Source organism: Amblyraja radiata, chromosome 1 (assembly GCF_010909765.2).
Source record: "Amblyraja radiata isolate CabotCenter1 chromosome 1, sAmbRad1.1.pri, whole genome shotgun sequence".
NCBI lineage: Eukaryota > Metazoa > Chordata > Chondrichthyes > Rajiformes > Rajidae > Amblyraja > Amblyraja radiata.
The window spans coordinates 892,079-916,436 of NC_045956.1; the positions used below are offsets into that span (position 1 = coordinate 892,079).

Consider the following 24,358-nt stretch of genomic DNA (forward strand, 5'->3'; position numbering starts at 1 on the left):
TAACCTTGCATGTACAATGGTAGTTTTCAAACAGTCGAATAGAGATTTACGTCAAACTGTGGTTTTAACTTTAGTTAAATTGGAATAGCTAACAAAGAGTAAAATAATCTATAACAGTGCGAGAACTTATCTGATGCTAACCTTATTTGAGACTTTGATCAATTTGATAGATTAACATTAATTCTGATCGATATTTTCACTGTGCTTGAGAAAGCAGAAAACAACTAATAATAATGAGGTTTCCAACTTTTCTCGTACTTTCCATTCAAATTGGCAAGCAACAATTTTGCATCTTTCACATTCACTTCCTTGACCAAGGGAATGAAGTACTCTGAAGAAGAATAGTTGCTTCTCGAGTATTACAGGCAGCAACAATTTCATCAACGTCACCAACTTGCACTACTTCTAATCCCTCCACCAAATATCCTATGTAGACTGGGACTGATCTATATCCGAGAAATTCATTCCAGTTTGTTGTGCCAGTCTGTTAAAGTCTGACTCATTCTTCAGATGTAATTTCCTGTTAGTATATTTTTTATTTGAAAGGCCAAAGCCTGTGCAAATCTACAAATTCAGCTCTTCGTACAGGTACATTAAGAATGTGCAGACTGGAACTCCAAAACCAAAAACATTTAGATACATTGCAGATTTGACAGCATCTGTGAAACAAAGAAACAGTGACTGTTTTGGGTCAGAACTGGAAGATAAAGAAATGGGCAGAGAAAAACAGAGCCAACATTAGTACTAATATAGATGGATGATTTACAGCAGGAAAGGCCAGTTATGAAACAAAGGGAGTTACCTGAAATGATAGAATGTAAGAACAAGTCTGGAAGGTTTAAATGTGCCCATTTGGAAAATGAAATACTGTTCCTCAAACTTGCATTGGGTGTTGTTACAATTGTGTAAGATTCCAAAGACAAATAGGTGTGAGTGGAATTGAAATAGAGGATTTTACTTCGGAGTCACGTGAGTGACTACGTGAAGAACCCGTCCAGCACGCATGCGCGACATGAGCGTTCACGCAGTGCAACAGCGACGAACGGGAGTACAGGCGCTCCCGCTAGAAGTTTAAAAAGACGGACCGTCAGGTAAGTAACTTACTCTGAGGTCGTAAATTCCCAAACCTTCTTCTGTTTTGTGCACTCCAGAAAAAATGAACAAGGCAAAACAGGGAAAGAAGGTCGAATTGAAATAGAGGATTATAGTGGAAGGCAACAGTGAGCTCCGAATCACCCTGTAAACTGAAACCAGGCACGACACAAAGTGGTCACCCACTCTAGCCTTGGTTTGCTCCATTGCGAAGGACATCATTGCATTGTGCTTATTATGAATATATCATATTCCTTAACTAGTAACCGCATTCAATTCATCCACTTTATTACCAATGCTACTCGCATTAAGGCATAAGGCTTTCAGGCTTGTTTTTCTTATCTCCCTTCTACCTTTTGCTTCTGTCCTCGTCTTATGGCCCTCTGTCTTGTTGCATTGGTTCCCATTCCCCATGGCCTGTTAGTTTAAACGTGTCTTTTCTTACACTCTCTTTCCCGTTAACTGCACGCACACGCTTCCACATTGTTGACTCCACTCCCCCAAACTAAACAATGCGGGGGTGGGTGGGGGGGGAGTCAACAACATGGAAGCATATGCATGCAGTTAACGGGAAACGTGTTTCTATACACAAGATTAGAAGTACAATGAGTTGATGTTTCATCATCAGAATGTAACCTAAACGATGTGCCTAGTGGGTGTGGATGAGTAAATGCCTCGAGTTAAAGGGAGAAGCAGTTTAGAGGGATGCAGGTGATTAAGTGTGGGATAAGAGGAGATTGAAGTAGAGCGGAAATTAGTATCAGGAGCATGAGGAAGAGGGTTGCAGGCAAGAGTACATTTGCTCCTCACTATATGCACATATGTGCATGTGTGTGGTCAGACTCCATTTGCATGTGATGAGAATATGTCTTGTATGTGTGTCAGCATTTGTGTGCATGCTTAGTCATAAGGTCATGTGATAGGAGAAGAATTAGGCCATTCGGCCCATCAAGTCTACTCCGCCATTGAATCATGGCTGATCTATCTCTTCCTCCTAACCCCATTCCCCTGCCTTCTCTCCATAACCCCTGACATCCATTCAAATCAAGTATATATCTATCTCTGTCTTAAAAACATCCATTGACCTGGCCTCCCCTTCCTACTGTGGCAAAGAATTCCACGGATTCACCACCCGCTGACTACAGAAATTCCTCCTCATCTATTTCATAGAAACATAGAAAATAGGTGCAGGAGTAGGCCATTTGGCCCTTCGAGCCTGCACCGCCATTCAATATGATCATGGCTGATTATCCAACTCAGTATCCTGTACCTGCCTTCTCTCCATACCCCCTGATCCCTTTAGCCACAAGGGCCACATCTAACTCCCTCTTAAATATAGCCAATGAACTGGCCTCAACTACCTTCTGTGGCAGAGAATTCCAGAGATTCACCACTCTCTGTGTGAAAAAAGTTTTCCTCATCGCGGTCCTAAAAGATTTCCCCCTTATCCTTAAACTGTGACCCCTTGTCCTGGACTTCCCCAACATCGGGAACAATCTTCCTGCATCTAGCCTGTCCAACCACTTAAGAATTTTGTAAGTTTCTATAAGATCCCCCCTCAATCTTCTAAATTCTAGAGGAACGTCCTTTAATTCTGAGACTATGACATCTAGTATTAGATTCTCCCACTAGCGGAAACATCCTCTCCACATCCACTCTATCCAAGCCTTTCACTATTCTGTACATTTCAACGAGGTCCCCCCTCATTCTTCTAAACTCCAGCGAGTACAGACCCATTGCCGTCAAACGCTCATCGTATGATAACCCACCCATTCCTGAGATTATTCTTGTAAATCTCCTCTAGACCTTCTCCAGAGCCAGCACATCCTTCCTCAGATTTTGTGCCCAAAATTGCTCACAATACTCCACATGCAGCCATCCATGTTTTTGAGCCCTCTTGAAATAAATGCCAGCATTGCGTTTGCTTTCTTCACAACCGATTCTGTCCTGTCGCTTTGCTAGCTTGTGTGCAACAGTTATGCCACTTTAAAATAAATCACACACAGGCTAGTGTGGAAACAAGTGGACTGCTTAAGGAGAAGATATTGAGCAGTGAGTGTTATTGTATTAACATGAATACCTGAGTAAATATTGAGCATTAATTTATATTATGTGATGTAGGACTGTTACTGAATGCATGGTTCAGGAATCTCCCCTTCTGGGAATGCAAAATCATCGGCATTCACCCAGGAATTCCATTCTCAACACTTCAACCCTTTTATTACAGATACATAGGTACATAGACAATAGGTGTAGGAGTAGGCCATTCGGCCCTTCGAGCCAGCACCGCTATTTAATGTGATCATGGCTGATCATCCACAATCAGTACCCCATTCCTGCCTTCTCCCCATATACCTTGATTCCGCTAGCCCTAAGAGCTCTATCTAACTCTCTCTTGAAAGCATCCAGTGAATCGGCCTCCACTGCCTTATGAGGCAGAGAATTCCACAGATTCTTAACTCTCTGTGTGAAAATCTTTTTCCTCATCCATTCTAAATGGCTTACCCAGAGTACTTAAGGAATCCCAGAGTACTTAAGGAAGTAGCTCCAGAAATAGTGGATGCATTAGTAATAATCTTTCAAAACTCTTTAGATTCTGGAGTAGTTCCTGAGGATTGGCGGGTAGCAAACGTAACCCCACTTTTTAAGAAGGGAGGAAGAGAGAAAACGGGGAATTACAGACCAGTTAGTCTAACATCGGTAGTGGGGAAACTGCTAGAGTCAGTTATTAAAGATGGGATAGCAGCACATTTGGAAAGTGGTGAAATCATTGGACAAAGTCAGCATGGATTTACAAAAGGTAAATCATGTCTGACGAATCTTATAGAATTTTTCGAGGATGTAACTAGTAGCGTGGATAGGGGAGAACCAGTGGATGTGGTGTATCTGGACTTCCAGAAGGCTTTCGACAAGGTCCCACATAAGAGATTAGTTTACAAACTTAAAGCACACGGCATTGGGGGTTCAGTATTGATGTGGATAGAGAACTGGTTGGCAAACAGGAAGCAAAGAGTAGGAGTAAACGGGTCCTTTTCACAATGGCAGGCAGTGACTAGTGGGGTACCGCAAGGCTCAGTGCTGGGACCCCAGCTATTTACAATATATATTAATGATCTGGATGAGGGAATTGAAGGCAATATCTCCAAGTTTGCGGATGACACTAAGCTGGGGGGCAGTGTTAGCTGTGAGGAGGATGCTAGGAGACTGCAAGGTGACTTGGATAGGCTGGGTGAGTGGGCAAATGTTTGGCAGATGCAGTATAATGTGGATAAATGTGAGGTTATCCATTTTGGTGGCAAAAACAGGAAAGCAGACTATTATCTAAATGGTGGCCGACTAGGAAAAGGGGAGATGCAGCGAGACCTGGGTGTCATGGTACACCAGTCATTGAAAGTGGGCATGCAGGTGCAGCAGGCAGTGAAGAAAGCGAATGGTATGTTAGCTTTCATAGCAAAAGGATTTGAGTATAGGAGCAGGGAGGTTCTACTGCAGTTGTACAGGGTCTTGGTGAGACCACACCTGGAGTGTTGCGTACAGTTTTGGTCTCCAAATCTGAGGATGGACATTATTGCCATAGAGGGAGTGCAGAGAAGGTTCACCAGACTGATTCCTGGGATGTCAGGACTGTCTTATGAAGAAAGACTGGATAGACTTGGTTTATACTCTCTAGAATTTAGGAGATTGAGAGGGGATCTTATAGAAACTTACAAAATTCTTAAGGGGTTGGACAGGGTAGATGCAGGAAGATTGCTCCCGATGTTGGGGAAGTCCAGGACAAGGGGTCACAGCTTAAGGATAAGGGGGAAATCCTTTAAAACCGAGATGAGAAGAACTTTTTTCACACAGAGAGTGATGAATCTCTGGAACTCACTGCCACAGAGGGTAGTCGAGGCCAGTTCATTGGCTATATTTAAGAGGGAGTTAGATGTGGCCCTTGTGGCTAAGGGGATCAGAGGGTATGGAGAGAAGGCAGGTACGGGATACTGAGTTGGATGATCAGCCATGATCATATTGAATGGCGGTGCAGGCTCGAAGGGCCGAATGGCCTACTCCTGCACCTAATTTCTATGTTTCTATGTTTCTATGTTTACCCCTTATTCTTAAACTGTGGCCCCTAGTTCTGGACTCCCCAACATCAGGAACATGTTTCCTGCATCTAGGGTACACAAAAATGCTGGAGAAACTCAGCGGGTGCAGCAGCATCTATGGAGCGAAGGAGATAGGAAATGTTTTGGGCCGAAACCCTTCTTCAGACCCTAGCGTGTCCAATCCCTTAATAATTCTATATGTTTTTATAAGATCCCCTCTCATTCTTCTAAATTCCAGTGAATACAAGGTAACCGGACGGAACGTCGAAGGACAAGAAGCTGAAGCCATGATGTGGAACCCAAGATACCGAACGTACATCACGCCGAATGGACACAAAGCCGAAAGTACATCACGCCGAAAGGATACGAACCAGAACGGACACCACGCTGCAGAGGCAAGACGCAGAACGAACATGACGTCTCCGGAGATGGGATTGGTCCGACATCCATGTCAGTCATTGACAAAGGTTAGCGATTGGTCCAGACCCCCACATCCATCACATCACTGGCCAGGGGGAGACGGGAGGGTGGGGGGAAGCTTGAGCTTGCATTTGTAAAATGATGGCAGTGAATCCAAGCTGCTGCGATTGCCACACAGGCTTTTCAACGTCATGTTCGTTCCACATCAGATTTTAAGCCGAAAAACAATCTGACGCTGAACGCACATGAAGCCGGAATGATAAATGGGTATGAAAAAATCTAAATTTGCTGGATGAATTGTTGTACCTTGTTACATTTTGAAATAGTCAAATTGTTGTACCTTGTACATCTCCAGGGACGGGATTGGTCCTTGACCTTGTCAGTCATCGACAGGGGTCAGCGATTGATCCAGACCCCCGTGGCGTCCATCACATCACAGCCTCTGTGGCAATCGCAGCAGCTTGGAGTCACTGCCACTATTTTACAAACGCAAGCTCAAGCTCCCACCCCCCCCCCCCCCCCCCCAACCTCCCGGCCAGTGATGTGATGGACGCGGGGGTCTGGACCAATCGTTGACAAGGTCAAGGACAAATCCCGTCCCCGGTGACGCCATGTCTGTTCTGCGTCTTGTCTTTGCGGCGTGATGTCCTTTCGGGTTTGTATCCTTTCGGCGTTGTGTCCGTTCAATATCCTGGCTTCCACTTCTTGGCTTTGGCTTCTCGTCCTTCGACGTCCCGTCCGCACACGGAATACAAGCCGAGTCGCTCCATTCTTTCAGTATAAGACAGTCCCTCCATCCCGGGAATTAACCTTTTGAACCTATGCTGCACTCCCTCAATAGCAAGAATGTCCTTCCTCAAATTAGGGGATCAAAACTGCACACAATACTCCATGGGTTTCGATGAGCTGGTGGAGAAGATCTCCTTCGTGAGCGCCGTGTGGGTGAGTTACCGCAACGGCGACGGAGGAGACAGACCCGGGGGGGGACGCGTAGACGGGACCGCCATTGCCGCAGAGGGTGGGCGGGGGAGAGGGGTGAGTGATGAGGGAGAGAGAGACGGGAACTGATCCTCCACTGGGCCTCTGGTGGTGGGGGAGACGAGAGACAAGTTACTGTGAGATGGGGAGAGTGGAGTTTGTGAGTGAGGCGGGACAGGCCACCGCTGGTGGGGCAGGAAGGGGCGTCACCATCCCGGCCATGGCATTGACTGACAGGAGAAGAGACCAATCTGCGTGGCGCTTACTGAAGGAATCTGCGCCCGCGCATTTTTAAAGATTTTTAAACCTCAATAACTTTTACAATATACCACCGATCGGAACGAAACATGTTGTACTCACAGCACAGGTGAACGGTGAGTAACATGGCAAAAAATCATAGCGCTATCCCCTACCGTTTTTGCGCATATAGAAAAACCCTCAAACGGGAAGAGCACAAGATCAGAGTTTTAGTTATGTATAGATTATCAGTTATACTGGATAACCAAATTAAAACATTCGAGGTACATAGAGCAACCCATAAAAGTCCACAGTAGTTCGATGCTGAGGTAAGGGTATGTGTATTCAGGAGTCTAATGGTTGATAGGAAGGAACGGTTCTTAAACCTGGAGGTAATGATTCTCAGAATCCTGTAGTTTTTTGCCAATAGTAGCAGTAAGTTGAGGGAGTGGCCAAAGTGGTGTGGGTCTGATGATATCAGCTGATTTCTTGGGGTCAAGGAAAGAGCGTTCACGTTGCGGCCTTGTTTCCACCAATCTTTCCACCACCACGCACAAGAAGCGACAAGACTGACACCATTGTATGCAGATGATGAGAGGTGTGTTCAGCTCTGGCTGAACAACTTCTAATCTTGTGCGTGGACTCGATAAGAAGAAGCTGACTTCTCGAGCAAGTGATTACTGCAGATCTCTTTGATGGTGGAGAGGTCAACACTTACCAAGTACAGGAAAATGTCTTGCTACATGCTCAAACCTCCAAAATTAGAGGCTTTGATGAACTTTCTTTGTAATAGCATCGATGTATTGGAGTCAGGACAGATCTTCACGCCGAAGAACAGTCTTGCCTCGCTCCACCGCCACAAACACAGGTTCATTGATCCTTGCTTTTCCCTTCTTGAAGTCAACAATCAGCTCTTTGATCTTGCTAACATTGAGAGCAAAATTGTTGTTCTGGCACCATTCAATCAGATTATAAACCTCCCCCTGTACTCTGACTCATCAATACCCTTTATTCATCCAACAATGATGGATCTGCAACAAATTTAAAGATGGCTTTGGAGCTATGACTTGCTACACAGGAATGAACCCATTTGGAAGCTCCAGGTCGCGGGGAGTCTCAACCATTCTGACAAGGGAGTTTCGATCACCTCAACGCGAGGGCTTTGGATCGCCGGCTGCGGGAGCTTTGATGGTCCCGACAGCAGATGGTTCGACAGCCCCGACCCCATGAAAATAAAGAGGGAGAAGATTGGACTTTATTATCTCCCATCACAGTGAGCAATGTGGGGAGCCGCTGTGGTGTTAACTTTTATTTGATGTGGCTGTGTGTCTTGATGCTTTTCACTTAGTATGGCTGTATGATCACTCACATTTCACTGCACCTTAATTGGTACAGGTGACAATAAACTGATCTTGAAACCTGATAAACATTAAGAAATGGTTATTGGTATGTATAATTTCATGTTTCCAAAATTGTCTTCAGACTGATATTTGTACATATTGTATATTCACTTCAGTTGTCATCTGTGATACTAAATTTCAGAAGTTGATTGCCATGCTCCGGTATCAACTCCATTGTGCATTTACACACATTTCAACAACACTCTTCTGTCTCAGCCTTTTATTTGAAAGAAGAAACAAGGTGTCACAGTAAGTAACTGCCCACACTTCACTGTAAATCATGTGAGCATTCTTACACAAGGTAGGGTATCTAACCAAGGCATTAAGGATGGGATGGGTAGAGACTGAATCAGATATATGTCATCATCACTCATTGGAATTTGTGGCAGAACAAGCCTCAGAGAATTTCAAAAAATGTGCCCAAATTTGCCCCTAATCATTTGGCAGTATTTATCAGCATTGCATTTAAGTGCAGTTCCACAAGGATCCATAAATGACGTTTGTAATAAAAAACATGAATATATTTGTAGCATATGGTTACTTGAAAGCCAACTGCATCATGAAAATTCATTAGTTATTGAAAAACTATTTTGTTATTACAAGAGATGCTTACCAATAAATCCAAGCTGGGAAAACTCCAGGATCATCCATTCATCAGAAGACTGGTGTTGAGCAAAGTTCAGGATTGTTTGTAGATAGTTGGGTGTTGCTATAATATCATCCTCTAACTGTTAATAATACAAAACGTGTCATTACTACAAGTTATTAATATCCTTCCAGTCATCTTAATTTGTTTTGATAAGGCATTCCTTATGTTCTATGCTAAAGTGCTGGAGTAACTCAGCGGGTCAGGCAGCATCTCTGGAGAACATGGATAGGTGACGTTTCACAGAGTGCTGGATTAACCCAGTGGGTCAGGTAGCATCTCTGGAGAACACGGATAGGTGACGTTTCACAGAGTGCTGGAATAACCCAGTGGGTCAGGTAGCATCTCTGGAGAACACGGATAGGTGACGTTTCACAGAGTGCTGGAATAACCCAGTGGGTCAGGTAGCATCTCTGGAGAACACGGATAGGTGACGTTTCACAGAGTGCTGGAATAACCCAGTGGGTCAGGTAGCATCTCTGGAGAACACGGATAGGTGACGTTTCACAGAGTGCTGGAATAACCCAGTGGGTCAGGTAGCATCTCTGGAGAACATGGATAGGTGACGTTTCACAGAGTGCTGGAGTAACTCAGCGGGTCAGGCAGCATCTGTGGAGAACATGGATACGTGACGTTGCAGACTGACTGTAGGGAGGTGGTTATAAAACTGGAATTTCCAAACTGACCTAAAACGTCACCTATCCATGTTCGCCAGATATACTGCCTGACCCGCTGAGTTACTCTAGCACTTCATGTCTATTTTGTAAAGCAGCATCTGCAGTTCCTTGTTTCTACACATCGTTGGAGGAAATTTGGTCAGATATCGTCCACCTGCTGCCTGCATATTTTTTATTTTTTTATTTATTTTATTTAACCTTTATTTAACCAGGAGAAGTCTCATTGAGATTAAAAATCTCTTTTACAAGAGAGTCCTGGCCAAGACAGGCAGCAGCACAGTTCCACAGTTACAGACAATAATTTTTTTTAAAAACAACAGAGAACATATAAATAGAGTTGAATAAATATTTATCCAAGAACATTCACTTCTGTCACTGGTGCTGCCAGATTAATCCATGCGTACCACTGAAGGATCTCCTAGCCTGACCATAGTGCTGATGAAATAGTACTTGCTGGATGCAGAAGTTTTCTTCAGCTATTAGCTACGTAGCTTCCTGGTGTGCAGCTGGCAAATCCACAAAGTTGCTAACATCTGAGCCACAAGGTACTGGAGTAACTCAGCAGGTCAGCCAGCAACTCTGGAGAACATGGGTAGGTGATGTTTTGGGTGAGGAACCTTCTACAGAGTCTGAAGCGCTTTCTGTCTTTTTATTTTTGTAAACCAGCATCTGCAATTGCATGTGTCAACATCTGAAGTACACAGCTCCATTTGTAATGATGAAAGGAGCAAATTACCTATCCAACTCCAACCCATCTTATTTAAACTCAATTGCACATCAAGTGTTTAAGAAGGAACTGCAGATGCTGGAAAATCGAAGGTAGACAAAACTGCTGGAGAAACTCAGCGGGTGCAGCAACATCTGTGGAGCGAAGGAAATAGGCAACGTTCCAGGTCGAAGAAGGGTTTCAACCTGAAACGTTGCCTAATTCCTTCGCTCCATAGATGCTGCCTACCCGCTGAGTCTGTACATCAAGAGTGGTTGGGTTTGCCATTTGTAAGGAGTTAGTTTGTCTCGTACACACAATGTACATTTAATTTGGACTCACTTTCAATTGAAAGAAAGATAAGAATTTTCAAACGTGTTTTTAAAAAAATGAGAATGGGAATGCTCTGAGAAAATATAATATTAAATCCCTGGTTTCAGAAAACCTCATCTTTCATAGTTGTCTCAAATACAGATTTTTATTTCTGCTGTAATGCCAATTCAAAAGACTCCCCGATTGCTAAACCACAGAGGTGCCACCATGCTTTCAACTCCTAGCTCAGTTCTGCCAAGTCCAAGAAACATTCTCCTGCAATAGCACCTAAATAATCAGAGTTATTGAACCCACTCCCTTGTGAGTGCCACAGTCTGTCAGGTATCAATCTTCAACTGATATCTCTGGATCAACTTTCACATCTTTAATTAGCCACATCAGTCCAGCATATCATCCATTAGATGGGCATGAAAAGCAACAAGCAATACAATAGACAATAGACAGTAGGTGCAGGAGTAGGCCATTTGGCCCTTTCAATGTGATCATGGCTGATCATCCCCAATCAGTACCCCGTTCCTGCCTTCTCCCCGTATCCCCTGATACATAGACACATACATAAAGAAACACATTAAGATATGAAGGTCACTTAACAGCAATAATAGAAAATAATAAATGGGTTTTGACTTAATCGTTATTGGTTATTAAAGTGATACTCTACCACAAGATATAGCTCCTACAGCTGGAAAACAACAAATCATTAAAATAACCAACTGTTTAGTTTACACGCCTGTACATGTGTTCCTGGCAACTTTCTATTATATAACTCCATCTTGAAATGAATGAATAAAAACTGCCTTTATGTCACATTATAACTACAGGCTCCCACCATTCGAGTTGCAGTTCTGCCAGTGAGACTGTATTACCAGCTGGAAACATTTATATAGAGTCATAGCATAGAGACAGGCCTGTCAGAAAAAAATACATATAACTGCTTTATTGTAAATGTGAACATTGTATATTTCAATGAAAAATCTTTTGCTAAATTGCATGTTTTTTAAAAAGGGTAATTTTCAGACTTCAATATTAGACATGCCATTTCATAGTTATCAGCAAGCTATGGGGCCAAGGAAAGAGCGTTCACGTCGCGGCCCTGTTTCAACCAATCTTTCCACCACCACGCACAAGAAGCACAAGAAGCGCAAGACAGACACCATTGTGCAAATGCCGAGAAGTGTGTTCAGCTCTGGCTGAACAACTTCTAATCTTGTGTGTGGACTCGATAAGAAGAAGAAGCAAGCTATAGTTCAATTCTTTAGTTTGGTTGACATTGTTCATTCATAGAAACATAGAAAATAGGTGCAGGAGTAGGCCATTCGGCCCTTCGAGCCTGCACCGCCATTCAATATGATCATAGCTGATCATCCAACTCAGTATCCTGTACCTGCCTTCTCTCCATACCCCCTGATCCCTTTAGCCACAAGGGCCACATCTAACTCCCTCTTAAATATAGCCAATGAACTAGCCTCAACTACCTTCTATGGCAGAGAATTCCAGAGATTCACCACTCTCTGTGTGAAAAATGTTTTTCTCACCTCGGTCCTAAGAGATTTCCCCCTTATCCTTAAACTGTGACCCCTTGTTCTGGACTTCCCCAACATCGGGAACAATCTTCCTGCATCTAGCCTGTCCAACCTCTTAAGAATTTTGTAAGTTTCTCTAAGATCCCCCCTCAATCTTCTAAATTCTAGCGAGTACAAGCCGAGTCTATCCAGTCTTTCTTCATATGAAAGTCCTGACATCCCAGGAATCAGTCTGGTGAACCTTCTCTGTACTCCCTGTGTGGCAAGAATGTCTTTTCTCAGATTAGGAGACCAAAACTGTACGCAATACTCGAGGTGTGGTCTCACCAAGACCCTGTACAACTGCAGTAGAACCTCCCTGCTCCTATACTCAAATCCTTTTGCTATGAATGCTAACATACCATTCGCTTTCTTCACTGCCTGCTGCACCTGCATGCCTAATTTCAATGACTGGTGTACCATGACACCCAGGTCTCGTTGCATCTCCCCTTTTCCTAATCGGCCACCATTCAGATAATAGTCTACTTTCCTGTTTTTACCACCAAAGTGGATAACCTCACATTTATCCATAGTATACTGCATCTGCCATGCATTTGCCCACTCACCCAGCCTATCCAAGTCACCTTGCAGCCTCCTAGCATCCTCCTCACAGCTAACACTGCCCCCCAGCTTCATGTCATCCGCAAACATGGAGATGTTGCATTCAATTCCCGCGTCCAAATCATTAATATATATTGTAAATAGCTGGGTTCCCAGCACTGAGCCTTGCGGTACCCCACTAGTCACTGCCTGCCATTCTGAAAAGGACCCGTTTACTCCTACTCTTTGCTTCCTGTCTGCCAGCCAGTTCTCTATCCACATCAATACTGAACCCCCAATACCATATGCTTTAAGTTTGTATACTAATCTCTTATGTGGGACCTTGTCGAAAGCCTTCTGAAAGTCCAGATATATCACATCCACTGGTTCTCCCTTATCCACTCTACTAGTTACATCCTCGAAAAATTCTATAAGATTCGTCAGACATGATTTACCTTTCATAAATCCATGCTGACTTTGTCCAATGATTTCACCACTTTCCAAATGTGCTGCTATCCCATCTTTAATAACTGATTCTAGCAGTTTCCCCACTATCGATGTTAGACTAACTGGTCTGTAATTCCCCATTTTCTCTCTCCCTCCCTTTTTAAAAAGTGGGGTTACATTAGCTACCTCCAATCCTCAGGAACTACTCCAGAATCTAAAGAGTTTTGAAAAATTATCACTAATGCATCCACTATTTCTGGGGCTACTTCCTTAAGTACTCTGGGATGCAGCCTATCTGGCCCTGGGGATTTATCGGCCTTTAATCCATTCAATTTACCTAACACCACTTCCCGGCTAACCTGGATTTCACTCAGTTCCTCCATCTCATTTGACCCCCGGACCCCTGCTATTTCCGGCAGATTATTTATGTCTTCCTTAGTGAAGACAGAACCAAAGTAGTTATTCAATTGGTCTGCCATGTCCTTGTTCCCCATGATCAATTCACCTGTTTCTGACTGCAAGGGACCTACATTTGTTTTAACTAATCTTTTTCTCTTCACATATCTATAAAAACTTTTGCAGTCAGTTTTTATGTTCCCTGCCAGTTTTCTTTCATAATCTATTTTCCCTTTCCTAATTAAGCCCTTTGTCCTCCTCTGCTGGACTCTGAATTTCTCCCAGTCCTCTGGTAGGCTGCCTTTTCTGGCTAATTTGTACGCTTCATCTTTTGTTTTGATACTATCCCTGATTTCCCTTGTTATCCACGGATGCACTACCTTCCCCGATTTATTCTTTTGCCAAATTGGGATGAACAATTGTTCTAGTTCATCCATGCAGTCTTTAAATGCCTTCCATTGCATATCCACCGACAACCCTTTAAGAATTAATTGCCAGTCTATCTTGGCCAATTCACGTCTCATACCCTCAAAGTTACCTTTCTTTAAGTTCAGGACCCTTGTTTCTGAATTAACAATGTCACTCTCCATCCTAATGAAGAACTCAACCATATTATGGTCACTCTTGCCCAAGGGGCCACGCACAACCAGACTGCTAACTAACCCTTCCTCATTACTCAATACCCAATCTCGAATAGCCTGCTCTCTCGTTGGTTCCTCTACATGTTGGTTTAGAAAACTGTCCCGCATACATTCCAAGAAATCCTCTTCCTCAGCACTCTTGCCAATGAAATATGCATAATTGGCATCTGAGGAAAATAACTGGGAAAATAACTGGTTTGCTTTGAAAAACAAATATTATACGGGGGAATACAAACAGAAAGTGCTATAACTAGGCTGGATTTATGGGGAGAAGAGTTAATATATTTGAGAGCTTCTTATTTGATTATTTCCTGCACTACCTGCTCAGATTTATGGTGCCTGTAATATTTTTCCTTTGTATTATGTGTGGATACAACTTAATAATTGTAAAACATATACAAATTATCTGGTATCTCTGGAATTTCTAAAGATGGGGAGGGGGAGGGTATGATTGTGTGCGATACTAAACATAATTTAGTTTAGTTTAGAGATACAGCGTGGAAACAGGTCCTTCGGCCCACCGAGTCCGCACCGACCAACGATCCCCACATATTAACACAATCCTGCACACACTAGGGACAATTTACACATACACCAAGCCAATTAACCTACAAACCTGTCTGTCTTTGGAGTGTGGGAGAAAACCGACGATCTCGTAGAAAATCCATGCGGGTCACGGGGAGAACGTACAAACTCCGTACAGACACGACCCATAGTCGGGATGGAACCCGGGTCTCCGGCGCTGCAAGCGCTGTAAGGTAGCAACTCTACCGCTGCGCCACCGTGGCCACTCTTTTTTGAACCTGGGGGCAGAAAACCAAATACCCAGGAAATGAAAGATGCCAGGACCCTCCAACCACAGAAGGGGCAAAGGAGGCTGCAACCTCCCCTGAAGAAATCTCTACTTAGTGTGGTTGATAATATCTGTAATGGATCCTGTTGAAAATATTTCAACTCTTTACTGAAAGGGTCTATCCAGTATCGATTTGGAGTAAGATTTCTATGGCTGACATGCCATTCATTGTACACTTGTTGGCAATAAGTCAAGTCAAGTCAAGTCAAGTTTATTTGTCACATACACATACGAGATGTGCAGTGAAATGAAAGTGGCAATGCTCGCGGACTTTTGTGCAAAAGACAAACAACCAAACAACCAAACAAACTATAAACACAATCATAACACACATATTCTTTCACATAATAAATAATGGAAGGAAAAACGTTCAGTAGAGTTAGTCCCTGGTGAGATAGGCATTTATAGTCCGAATGGCCTCTGGGAAGAAACTCCTTCTCAACCTCTCCGTTCTCACCGTATGGCAACGGAGGCGTTTGCCTGACCGTAGCAGCTGGAACAGTCCGTTGCAGGGGTGGAAGGGGTCTCTCATGATATTGTTGGCTCTGGAGTTGCACCTCCTGATGTATAGTTCCTGCAGGGGGGCAAGTGAAGTTCCCATAGTACGTTCGGCCGAACGCACTACTCTCTGCAGAGCCTTCTTGTCCTTGTCAGAGCAATTCCCAAACCAGATGGTAATGTTCCCGGACAAGATGCTTTCCACCGCCGCTGCGTAGAAGCACTGGAGGATCCTTGGAGACACTCTGAATTTCCTCCATTGCCTGAGGTGGTAAAGGCGCTGCCTTGCCTTACTCACGAGTGCTGAGGCGTGTGATGCCCATGTCATATCCTCGGAGATGTGGACTCCCAGATATTTAAAACAGTTCACCCTATCCACAGGATCCCCATTTATCCTCAATGGAGTGTACGTCCTCGGATGATGTGCCCTCCTAAAGTCCATGATCAGCTCCTTCGTTTTTTTGATGTTCAAGAGGAGGCTGTTATCCTGGCACCAGAGTGCTAGACCAGCCACCTCCTCCCGGTAGGCCTTCTCGTCGTTGTCTGAGATCAGGCCCACCACCACAGTGTCATCAGCAAACTTAATTATTGAGTTGGAGCTGAACCTAGCCACACAGTCATGTGTGTACAGGGAGTACAATAGGGGGCTGAGGACGCAACCCTGGGGCGATCCTGTGCTCAGGGTGAGGGACTTCGATGTATTCCCTCCCATCTTGACTACCTGGGGCCTGGCGGTGAGAAAGTCCAGGACCCAGGCACACAGGGAGGTGTTGAGCCCCAATTCCATTTGCTTCCCGGCCAGTCTGGTGGGGACTATCATGTTGAAGGCTGAACTGTAGTCTATGAACAGCATCCTCACGTAGCCCCCCTTCTGGCTGTCCAGATGGGAGAGAGCGATGTGCAAGACCTGGGAGACCGCATCGTCCGTGGATCTGTTCGGACGGTATGCGAACTGCAACGGGTCCATGTTCCGAGGGAGGAAGGCGCAGATGTGTTTCTTCACCAGCCTCTCAAAGCATTTCATGACTACCAAGGTAAGGGCCACCGGACGGTAGTCATTCAGACAGGCTGGGGAGGCATTTTTTTGTACCGGTACAATGATGGATTTTTTGAAGCAGGCAGGGACCACGGACTTGTCCAGGGAGAGGTTGAATAATGTAGTGAGTCTATAGACAACGGGCATCTCTCCAAGTAGCAGCAGTTGACCTATAAACCACTGTTGACATGGTAATCAGGAAAGGCATTACAAGATCCTATTAACCTCTGGCTATGGCCACCTGCAAAAGTACTCCCTTTTCTCATGGAATGACATAGAAACATAGAAAATAGGTGCAGGAGGAGGCCATTCGGCCCTTCGAGCCAGCACCGCCATTCATTGTGATCATGGCTGATCGTCCCCTATCAATAACCCGTGCCTGCCTTCTCCCCATATCCCTTGACGCCACTAGCCCCTGGAGCTCCATCTAACTCTCTCTTAAATCCATCCAGTGATTTGGCCTCCACTGCCCTCTGTGGCAGGGAATTCCATAAATTCACAACTCTCTGGGTGAAAAAGATTTTTCTCACCTTAGTTGTAAATGACCTCCCCTTTATTCTAAGACTGTGGCCCCTATTTCTGGACTCGCCCCACGTTGGGAACATTTTTCCTGCATCTAGCTTGTCCAATCCCCAGACATGGGGGGAATAAAGGAAACCATTAAGTATGAAAATGAAAAACCATTTGAGGTCAACATCGATACTGGCTTGAAGCAAGGATGCATCTTAATACCTACTACTTTGGCATTGTTGGAACCTTGGATGGTTGTAAGCTGGTTGTGCTCCACACAACACTGAAGATTAAACAGCTTAATCACATGGGAGCAAAGCATTGCCAATGAGGAGCAAAACACAACCTGCTAGAACAGCTCAACCTGCTGAGTTACTCCAGCACTTGTGTTTTACTCAAGATTGCAGCATCTGCAGTTCCATTGCCATCAATTACATGCTGATTTAACTGGATGCTTACTGGCTTACTGCTGGGAGAGCACATGTAGCACAAGCTTCAAGGTCATCCATTGAAGGCTTTGCTCTGTGTTCATCATCAGAGGAAGGCCAAAGCTTCAACACAGTCGTAAATCCAAACAAGCTTTCAGGAAATCCAGCATTTCTAATGATAACTAGAGAACTAGGAACACGGTGGCGCAGCGGTAGAGTTGCTGCCTGACAGCGAATGCAGCGTCGGAGACCCGGGTTCGATCCCGACAACGGGTGCTGTCTGTACGGAGTTTGTACGTTCTCCCCATGATCTGCGTGGGTTTTCACCGAGAACTTTGGTTTCCTCCCGCACTCCAAAGACGTACAGGTTTGTAGTTAATTGGCTTGGTAAATGTAAATTGTCCCTAGTGGGTGTTGGATAGTGTTAATGCTCGGGGATCGCTGGTCGGCGTTGACCCGGTCGGCCGAAGGGCCTGTTTCCGTGCTGTATCTCTAAACTAAACTAATGTGAACTCTGCAGGCTATTTCTGTCTGGAGAAGCCATGTCAAGGCAGGTGCGTCACCAAGGACGGATGCCACAGAGGTCAGGCTGAAGCAGAAGCAGAGAAAAGAGAGTATGGGCTGAAGGTCGGTGAGTCAGTGGGAAAGAATGTGTCACGGGGGAAGGGGTGTGGAAAGATATGAAGTAGTATATTCCTTTTCTTTTCTGTTCTTTTTTTCTATTTTTGTTTTTCCTTTCTCGGTTTCTCTTTTTTTCTACATCTTTATGGGCTCTTTCTCTCTATCTATCCACAAACTACTAATTGTTAACTCCTGGGGCTAACACATCGCTACTTTCCTGAATCTTTTCTTTTCTCTATTTTTTCTTGCTTCTGTTACTTTTCTATTATTAAATTTAAAACAAGAAGTTGTACATGAATTGTATTATGTTATATGCCATGGTTTATACGATTGTACATTGCTTCTAATAAAAATATTTTTTTCTAAAGCTTAAAATTCAGGTAATTTACGAATTCGCCCTAAAGTAGTTGATTAGATAACAGATATAAACAAGTGCAACTGTAGCAGAGCGGCCTTGTTGGGGTGAAGTGCCTTGGAGAGAAAAGTGCGAGTCTTTGGCCCAAGAGTCTTCGGCGAGGAAGCTGAGGCAAGGAGGCTACACTTGTTCTGTTCTGTTGTGTGTTTTTTAAACACTTAGGCAGGGAAGCTCATGCTGTGTGTATGTTGCAGGATGTGGGAACTGACCACGACACCTGTGGGAACTACATCCAGGTGCGATTCCTAAATGAATGAATTAGGGAACTGGAGCAGTTCCTACTCCTGCACATATTGTCTATTGTCTACAGTCAGGTCGTCACTCCAAGAGTACAGGATGTGCAAGAAAGAGGATGAAGCAAGTTTAGGAGACCTCGATGGAAGTTCCTCTCGCAAACAGATACATCCTCTTGGGAGATGTCGGGGCAGAAGAGGCTTCCAGTCCAAGCGGTGGACAGGTCGGTGGCTCCAAAGCTAGGGATGATACTCGACCGGCAAGACCGACATTGGGTTTAAACTAAATAGCGGGGGGGGGGGGGGGGGGGGGGGGGGGTTGACAAATTGGGAGTATAAGGATGGTGTTAAAAGAAAAGTTACAAAAGACTCCTGAATTAATGGGAAGGAAAGTTCGAGAGGGGATAAGAGAGTAAGGTCAGTGGCAATAGTGAGAGGGGAGGTGAATACCAAAGTTATTTCTCATATTTCACGCATTCATATACAACACTTTAACTTTGGTATTCACCTCCCCTGATTGTGGATGATCAGCCATGATCACATTGAATGGTGGTGCTGGCTCCTGCATCTATTGTCTATTGTCTAAGTCTGGAGGTGAGTGGAGCTATAACTACTGGGGGAGCGTTTGCTGTTCATGGCTGAAGCTCACCTCCAGCACCATGGCCAAGCACAACCGATGCTGACCTCTCTCTCTCCTTTCAGTTGCAATATATTGCAAATCTTCTTAAGGCTTCCTATCACTGACACGATTCTTTCAGAAAGTTGTTGCCATGTGAATGTCAAAGCAGCAGGCCAACCGAAAGGCGACTTGATGCGACTTGGAAGCAAAGCTCAAGCTATTTGTTTGTCATCTACAGCCCAAGATTCAATTATTCTCTGCTGCAACCCTCTGTTGTCATTAAAGTAATCATATTAACCTTCATCAGTACCGTCTCCTCTGTTGCAAAATGGCATGAAAATATGAGATGATAAATTACAAAGAATTTGACAATTTGCCCTGTATTCTATATTTGAGTGAAGACAAACTTCTTTTTAAAACAAGTCACAATTTTCTGTAGTTTAGGCAAATACAGAGCTGACATCAATGGTCCAAACAAGGAGTAAAAGAAAACTATGAGTGTGTATTGGGATTACAGTCATCAATATGAGACCTGATGACAATTGGGTGGGAGTGATACTACTGACTCTGCATTCTTCCCTGTTCAAACAAACAAAGCTTTGAATGTGCATCCTTTCATTAATGTGCACCACTGCCTTTGGATTTAATTAATTCAATCATACATTTAAGGAACAACAAACAGGACAAACACTTTTCTGCTAATGTGAGGCGGAAAAAAAATAATGCAAAGTAGTTGGACCTCTTGGCACAAGGGCAAATTGGTGCCTTTGTCCAATCTAGCAAGTTGCACATTGTACAATTGTATTCTACATTTTACATCAATTCAAAGGTGAAATTGTGTTACATTAACATCATCCTATAAACAATAACTGGCTTGTTGGAAACTGTGTATAGCTAAATGTTTGTATTGGTTTGGAGGTTAGATAAATAAACTATCTAAGTACACCATTTAACATATAAAATAATAAAAGGACTGGACAAGCTAGATGCAGGAAAAATGTTCCCAATGTTGGGCGAGTCCAGAGCCAGGGGCCACAATCTTAGAATAAAGGGGAGGTCATTTAAGACTGAGGTGAGAAAAAACTTTTTCACCCAGAGAGTTGTGAATTTATGGAATTCCCTGCCACAGAGGGCAGTGGAGGCCAAGTCACTGGATGGATTTAAGAGAGAGTTAGATAGAGCTCTAGGGGCTAGTGGAGTCAAGGGATATGGGGAGAAGGCAGGCACGGGTTGTGATCAACTATGATCACAATGAATGGCGGTGCTGGCTCGAACGACCGAATGGCCTCCTCCTGCAGGTTTTTTCTACGTTTCTATGTTTTTATATTTGTTTACCCACTCCGCTCCTCCCATGCAGTTGCACATTAGTTCCTGCTAGTGTCAAATGAAAGCCAATGTACCAAAATATACATTTTGTTACCATTGAACCATATCAAAACTGATTACACAATATGCATCATAAGTCTTGTCATGACAGGTACACAAAAACAGAACATAAGAATCTGCAAATAGAAGCTGGAAAAAACATTCAGTTCCTCATACCTGTTCCACAAGCTATTAAGCCACGGCTGATCATTTACTCCAGCTCCACATACCTGAATTTACCTAAAAGCCCTTGATTTATATGTAAAAACCCCCATTAATTTCCCTTCTCATTGACAAATCCTTGATAGCCAAGTATCCTTCCCACGGGTTGATCTATTTTTTGTTCTGACTTGCTATCTGAAACAGTGATACCAGGCACTAGACAGGCCAATGACGGGAAACACCATTCTTGCAACAAACCTGTCAAACCCCACATTAATTATATCCAATTCAAATAAATTATCTCTCGTTCTTCTAAACTTGAGGTATATGTGCAAGAATAAAATGCTTATTTAGAATTCCACACTGTGTTTTTTTGCTCCAAAGTGTACAGGCTCAATTTGCTTAATTCCTCCACATATGACAAATGAGTCCGTTTTTTCCATATCCAACCCAGGCCCCACAAATATCCTTATTAACAATTATATTTATGTAAAGAAAATAGACGATGCTGGAAAAAAACTCAGCAGATCAGGAGCATCTGTGGAAAGTGAAACAGAATTAACTTCTCAAGTTTGTTTCTCTCTCCATTGATGCTACTCAACCTGTTGAGTGTTTCGAGTATTTGCAGCTTTTTATTTATTTTTAATCATATTTACGTATTAATTAAGGATTTTATTCTCTGCTGTTTTAATACCAGAATTAACCTTTATGAAAATAGCCGGCCCCTGACATGCTCTGGTCATCGCTGGCCGCAGACATTTTTGATTGGCGTGGTAAGCAATACCTCGTGTTGGTTGATTCCTACTCGAACTGGTTCGAAGTGGACCTTCTCCCTGCCATCACCTCTGAGATGGTCCTCAGTAAGCTGCGCCGACACTTTGCCACCTTTGGGTCCCCGGTCCGTTTACAGACCGACAACGGCCGTCAGTTCACCAGCGCTGAGTTCAAAGCTTTTGCCGTGAAGTGGAACTTCACTCATTTCACCAGCAGCCCAGAATACCCGCAGAGCAATGGCCAGGCCGAACGTGCTGCCCGCAGCGCCAAGACCTTGCTCGAGCAGTCTCGTCTCTCCAACAGTGATTTCTACCAGGGCTTGTTAAACCTCCGTAACATTTCCAGGGACAATACCATGCGATCCCCTGCTCAACGTCTGATGTCACGCGTTCTTCGCCCTCCGATGCCGATCGCACAACAATCCTTGGTGCCAAAGGTCCTTCAGCCTGCTGCTGTCCAGCAACGGATTGCTCAACGGCATGAAGTTCAGCGCCGCTCCCACGACAAGTCCTGCCGCCCCCTCTCACCTCTGCTGCCTGGCCAGGTCGTTCGCTTGCAGACTTCCACCGGTTTCTCCCGACTCGCAACCATGGTCGGGGTGGACAATTCGCCACGGTCCTACTTGGTGGACTTTGAAGGGACCATCTATCGCCGCAGCCGCCAGCACCTGTTGGCTGTCAACGAGCCTAAGCCTCCCCTGCGGCCCCGCATGCTCCTCGGTTGAGATTCGAGCCTGCTGCCACTAACTACCCCTCGACTCGCATGCCCCAATCTGCCCGTTCGCCGCGGTCCCCTCACCATGCTCCTCCGGGTTTCTCAACCCCTGTCCGCTCCTCCCCTTCCCGCGCTCCTCTCTCACCGCCTGCTCCGATCTCTCCTGCACAGTCCCCTTCCCCAGGCTCTCCTGTGCCGGTCGGCTCCCCTTCCGCATTCCAGGCTGAGTCTCCGCCTGCGTTCTCCATTCCAGCTGTTCCTGCTCCTCCTCCTCTTCTTTCGGGTGGGGAGGGTGAGGGTGCCATGCGCACCCGCTCGGGTCGGGTTGTCAGACCTCCTGACCGTTACGGTGATTTCGTTTAGATTTGCAGGTTTTGTATAATCTCCCTGCCACTGTTGTATCTTTGATTTCTTAATTTCCTAAGGGGAAGGATGTAGATGGTTTATGCATGCAACCTATAACGTAGCTACCTCAACACCACTAACCACACCTACCCATATCAGTATAACTGTGAGATCCTCCCTTCGTTCCTCCCTGTTGGTTCCAGCACGCCTGAAGACTAGATGCAGTCAGTGCTGGGACGTGTGTACCATGTGCTATAATAAAGGACTCAGTAAAGGTTACAGTGTGTTAGACATCACTCCTTTACAGCTTTCATTGTAGTTTGTGTTTATCTTTACAGTGATCAGCTAGTGGAGCCACTGCCTCACAGCACCAGAGATCCGTGTTCGATCCCGACCTCAGGTGCTGTCTGTGTGGGGTTTTCACATTCTCTCTGTGACTGCGCGGGTTTCCAGGAAACCCGGAACTAGGAAAATGAACAAGGGAGAGCCAGTAGATGTAGTGTAACTGGACTTTCAGAAAGCATTTGATAAGGTCCCACATAGGAGATTAGTGGGCAAAATTAGGGCACATGGTATTGGGGTGCTGACATGGATAGAAAATTGGTTGGCAGACAGGAAACAAAGAGTAGGGATTAACGGGTCCCTTTCAGAATGGCAGGCAGTGACAAGTGGGGTACCGCAAGGCTCGGTGCTGGGACCGCAGCTATTTACAATATATATATCAATAATTTAGATGAAGGGATTCAAAGTAACATTAGCAAATTTGCAGATGACACAAAGCTGGGTGGCAGTGTGAACTGTGAGGAGGATGCTATGAGAATGCAGGGTGACTTGGACAGGTTGGGGGAGTGGGCAGATGCATGGTAGATGCAGTTTAATGTGGATGAATGTGAGGTTATCCACTTTGGTAGCAAAAACAGGAAGCCGATTATTATCTAAATGGCGTCAAGTTGGGAAAAGGGGAAGTACAACGGGATCTAGGAGTCCTTGTTCATCAGTCTATGAAAGTAAGCATGCAGGTACAGCAGGCAGTGAAGAAAGCCAATGGCATGTTGGCCTTCATAACAAGAGGAGTCGAGTATAGGAGCAAAGAGGTCCTTCTGCAGTTGGACAGGGCCCTGGTGAGACCACACCTGGAGTATTGTGTGCAGTTTTGGTCCCCTAATTTGAGGAAGGGACATTCTTGCTATTGAGGGAGTGCAGCGTAGGTTTACAGGTTATTCCCGGGACTGTCATATGCGAGGAGAGAATGGAGCGGCTGGGCTTGTATATATTCCGATGTTGGGGGAGTCCAAAATATGTTCCCGATGTTGGGGGGAGTCCAGAACCAGGGGCCACAGTTTAAGAATAAGGAGTAAGCCATTTAGAACGGAGACGAGGAAACACTTTTTCTCACAGAGAGTGGTGAGTCTGTGGAATTCTCTACCTCAGAGGGTGGTGGAGGCAGGTTATCTGGATGCTTTTAAGAGAGAGCTAGATAGGGCTCTTAAAAATAGCGGAGTCAGGGGATATGGAGAGAAGGCAGGAACGGGGTACTGATTGGGGATGATCAGCCATGATCACATTGAATGGCGGTGCTGGCTCAAAGGGCCGAATGGCCTACTCCTGCACCTATTGTCTAGTGT

At 44.7% G+C, this 24,358-nt stretch overlaps 1 protein-coding gene across 1 annotated transcript in view; it reads right to left on the reverse strand.

The window, feature by feature from the left end:
- mgat4d (MGAT4 family member D) overlaps nucleotides 1-24,358 on the reverse strand; it is a 127,397-nt gene that overhangs the window by 24,790 nt on the left and 78,249 nt on the right. Inside the window, exon 8 of the mRNA XM_033049917.1 lies at nucleotides 8,829-8,943. Coding sequence (XP_032905808.1) covers nucleotides 8,829-8,943 — 115 coding nt within the window. The remainder of the gene's footprint in view (nucleotides 1-8,828; nucleotides 8,944-24,358) is intronic.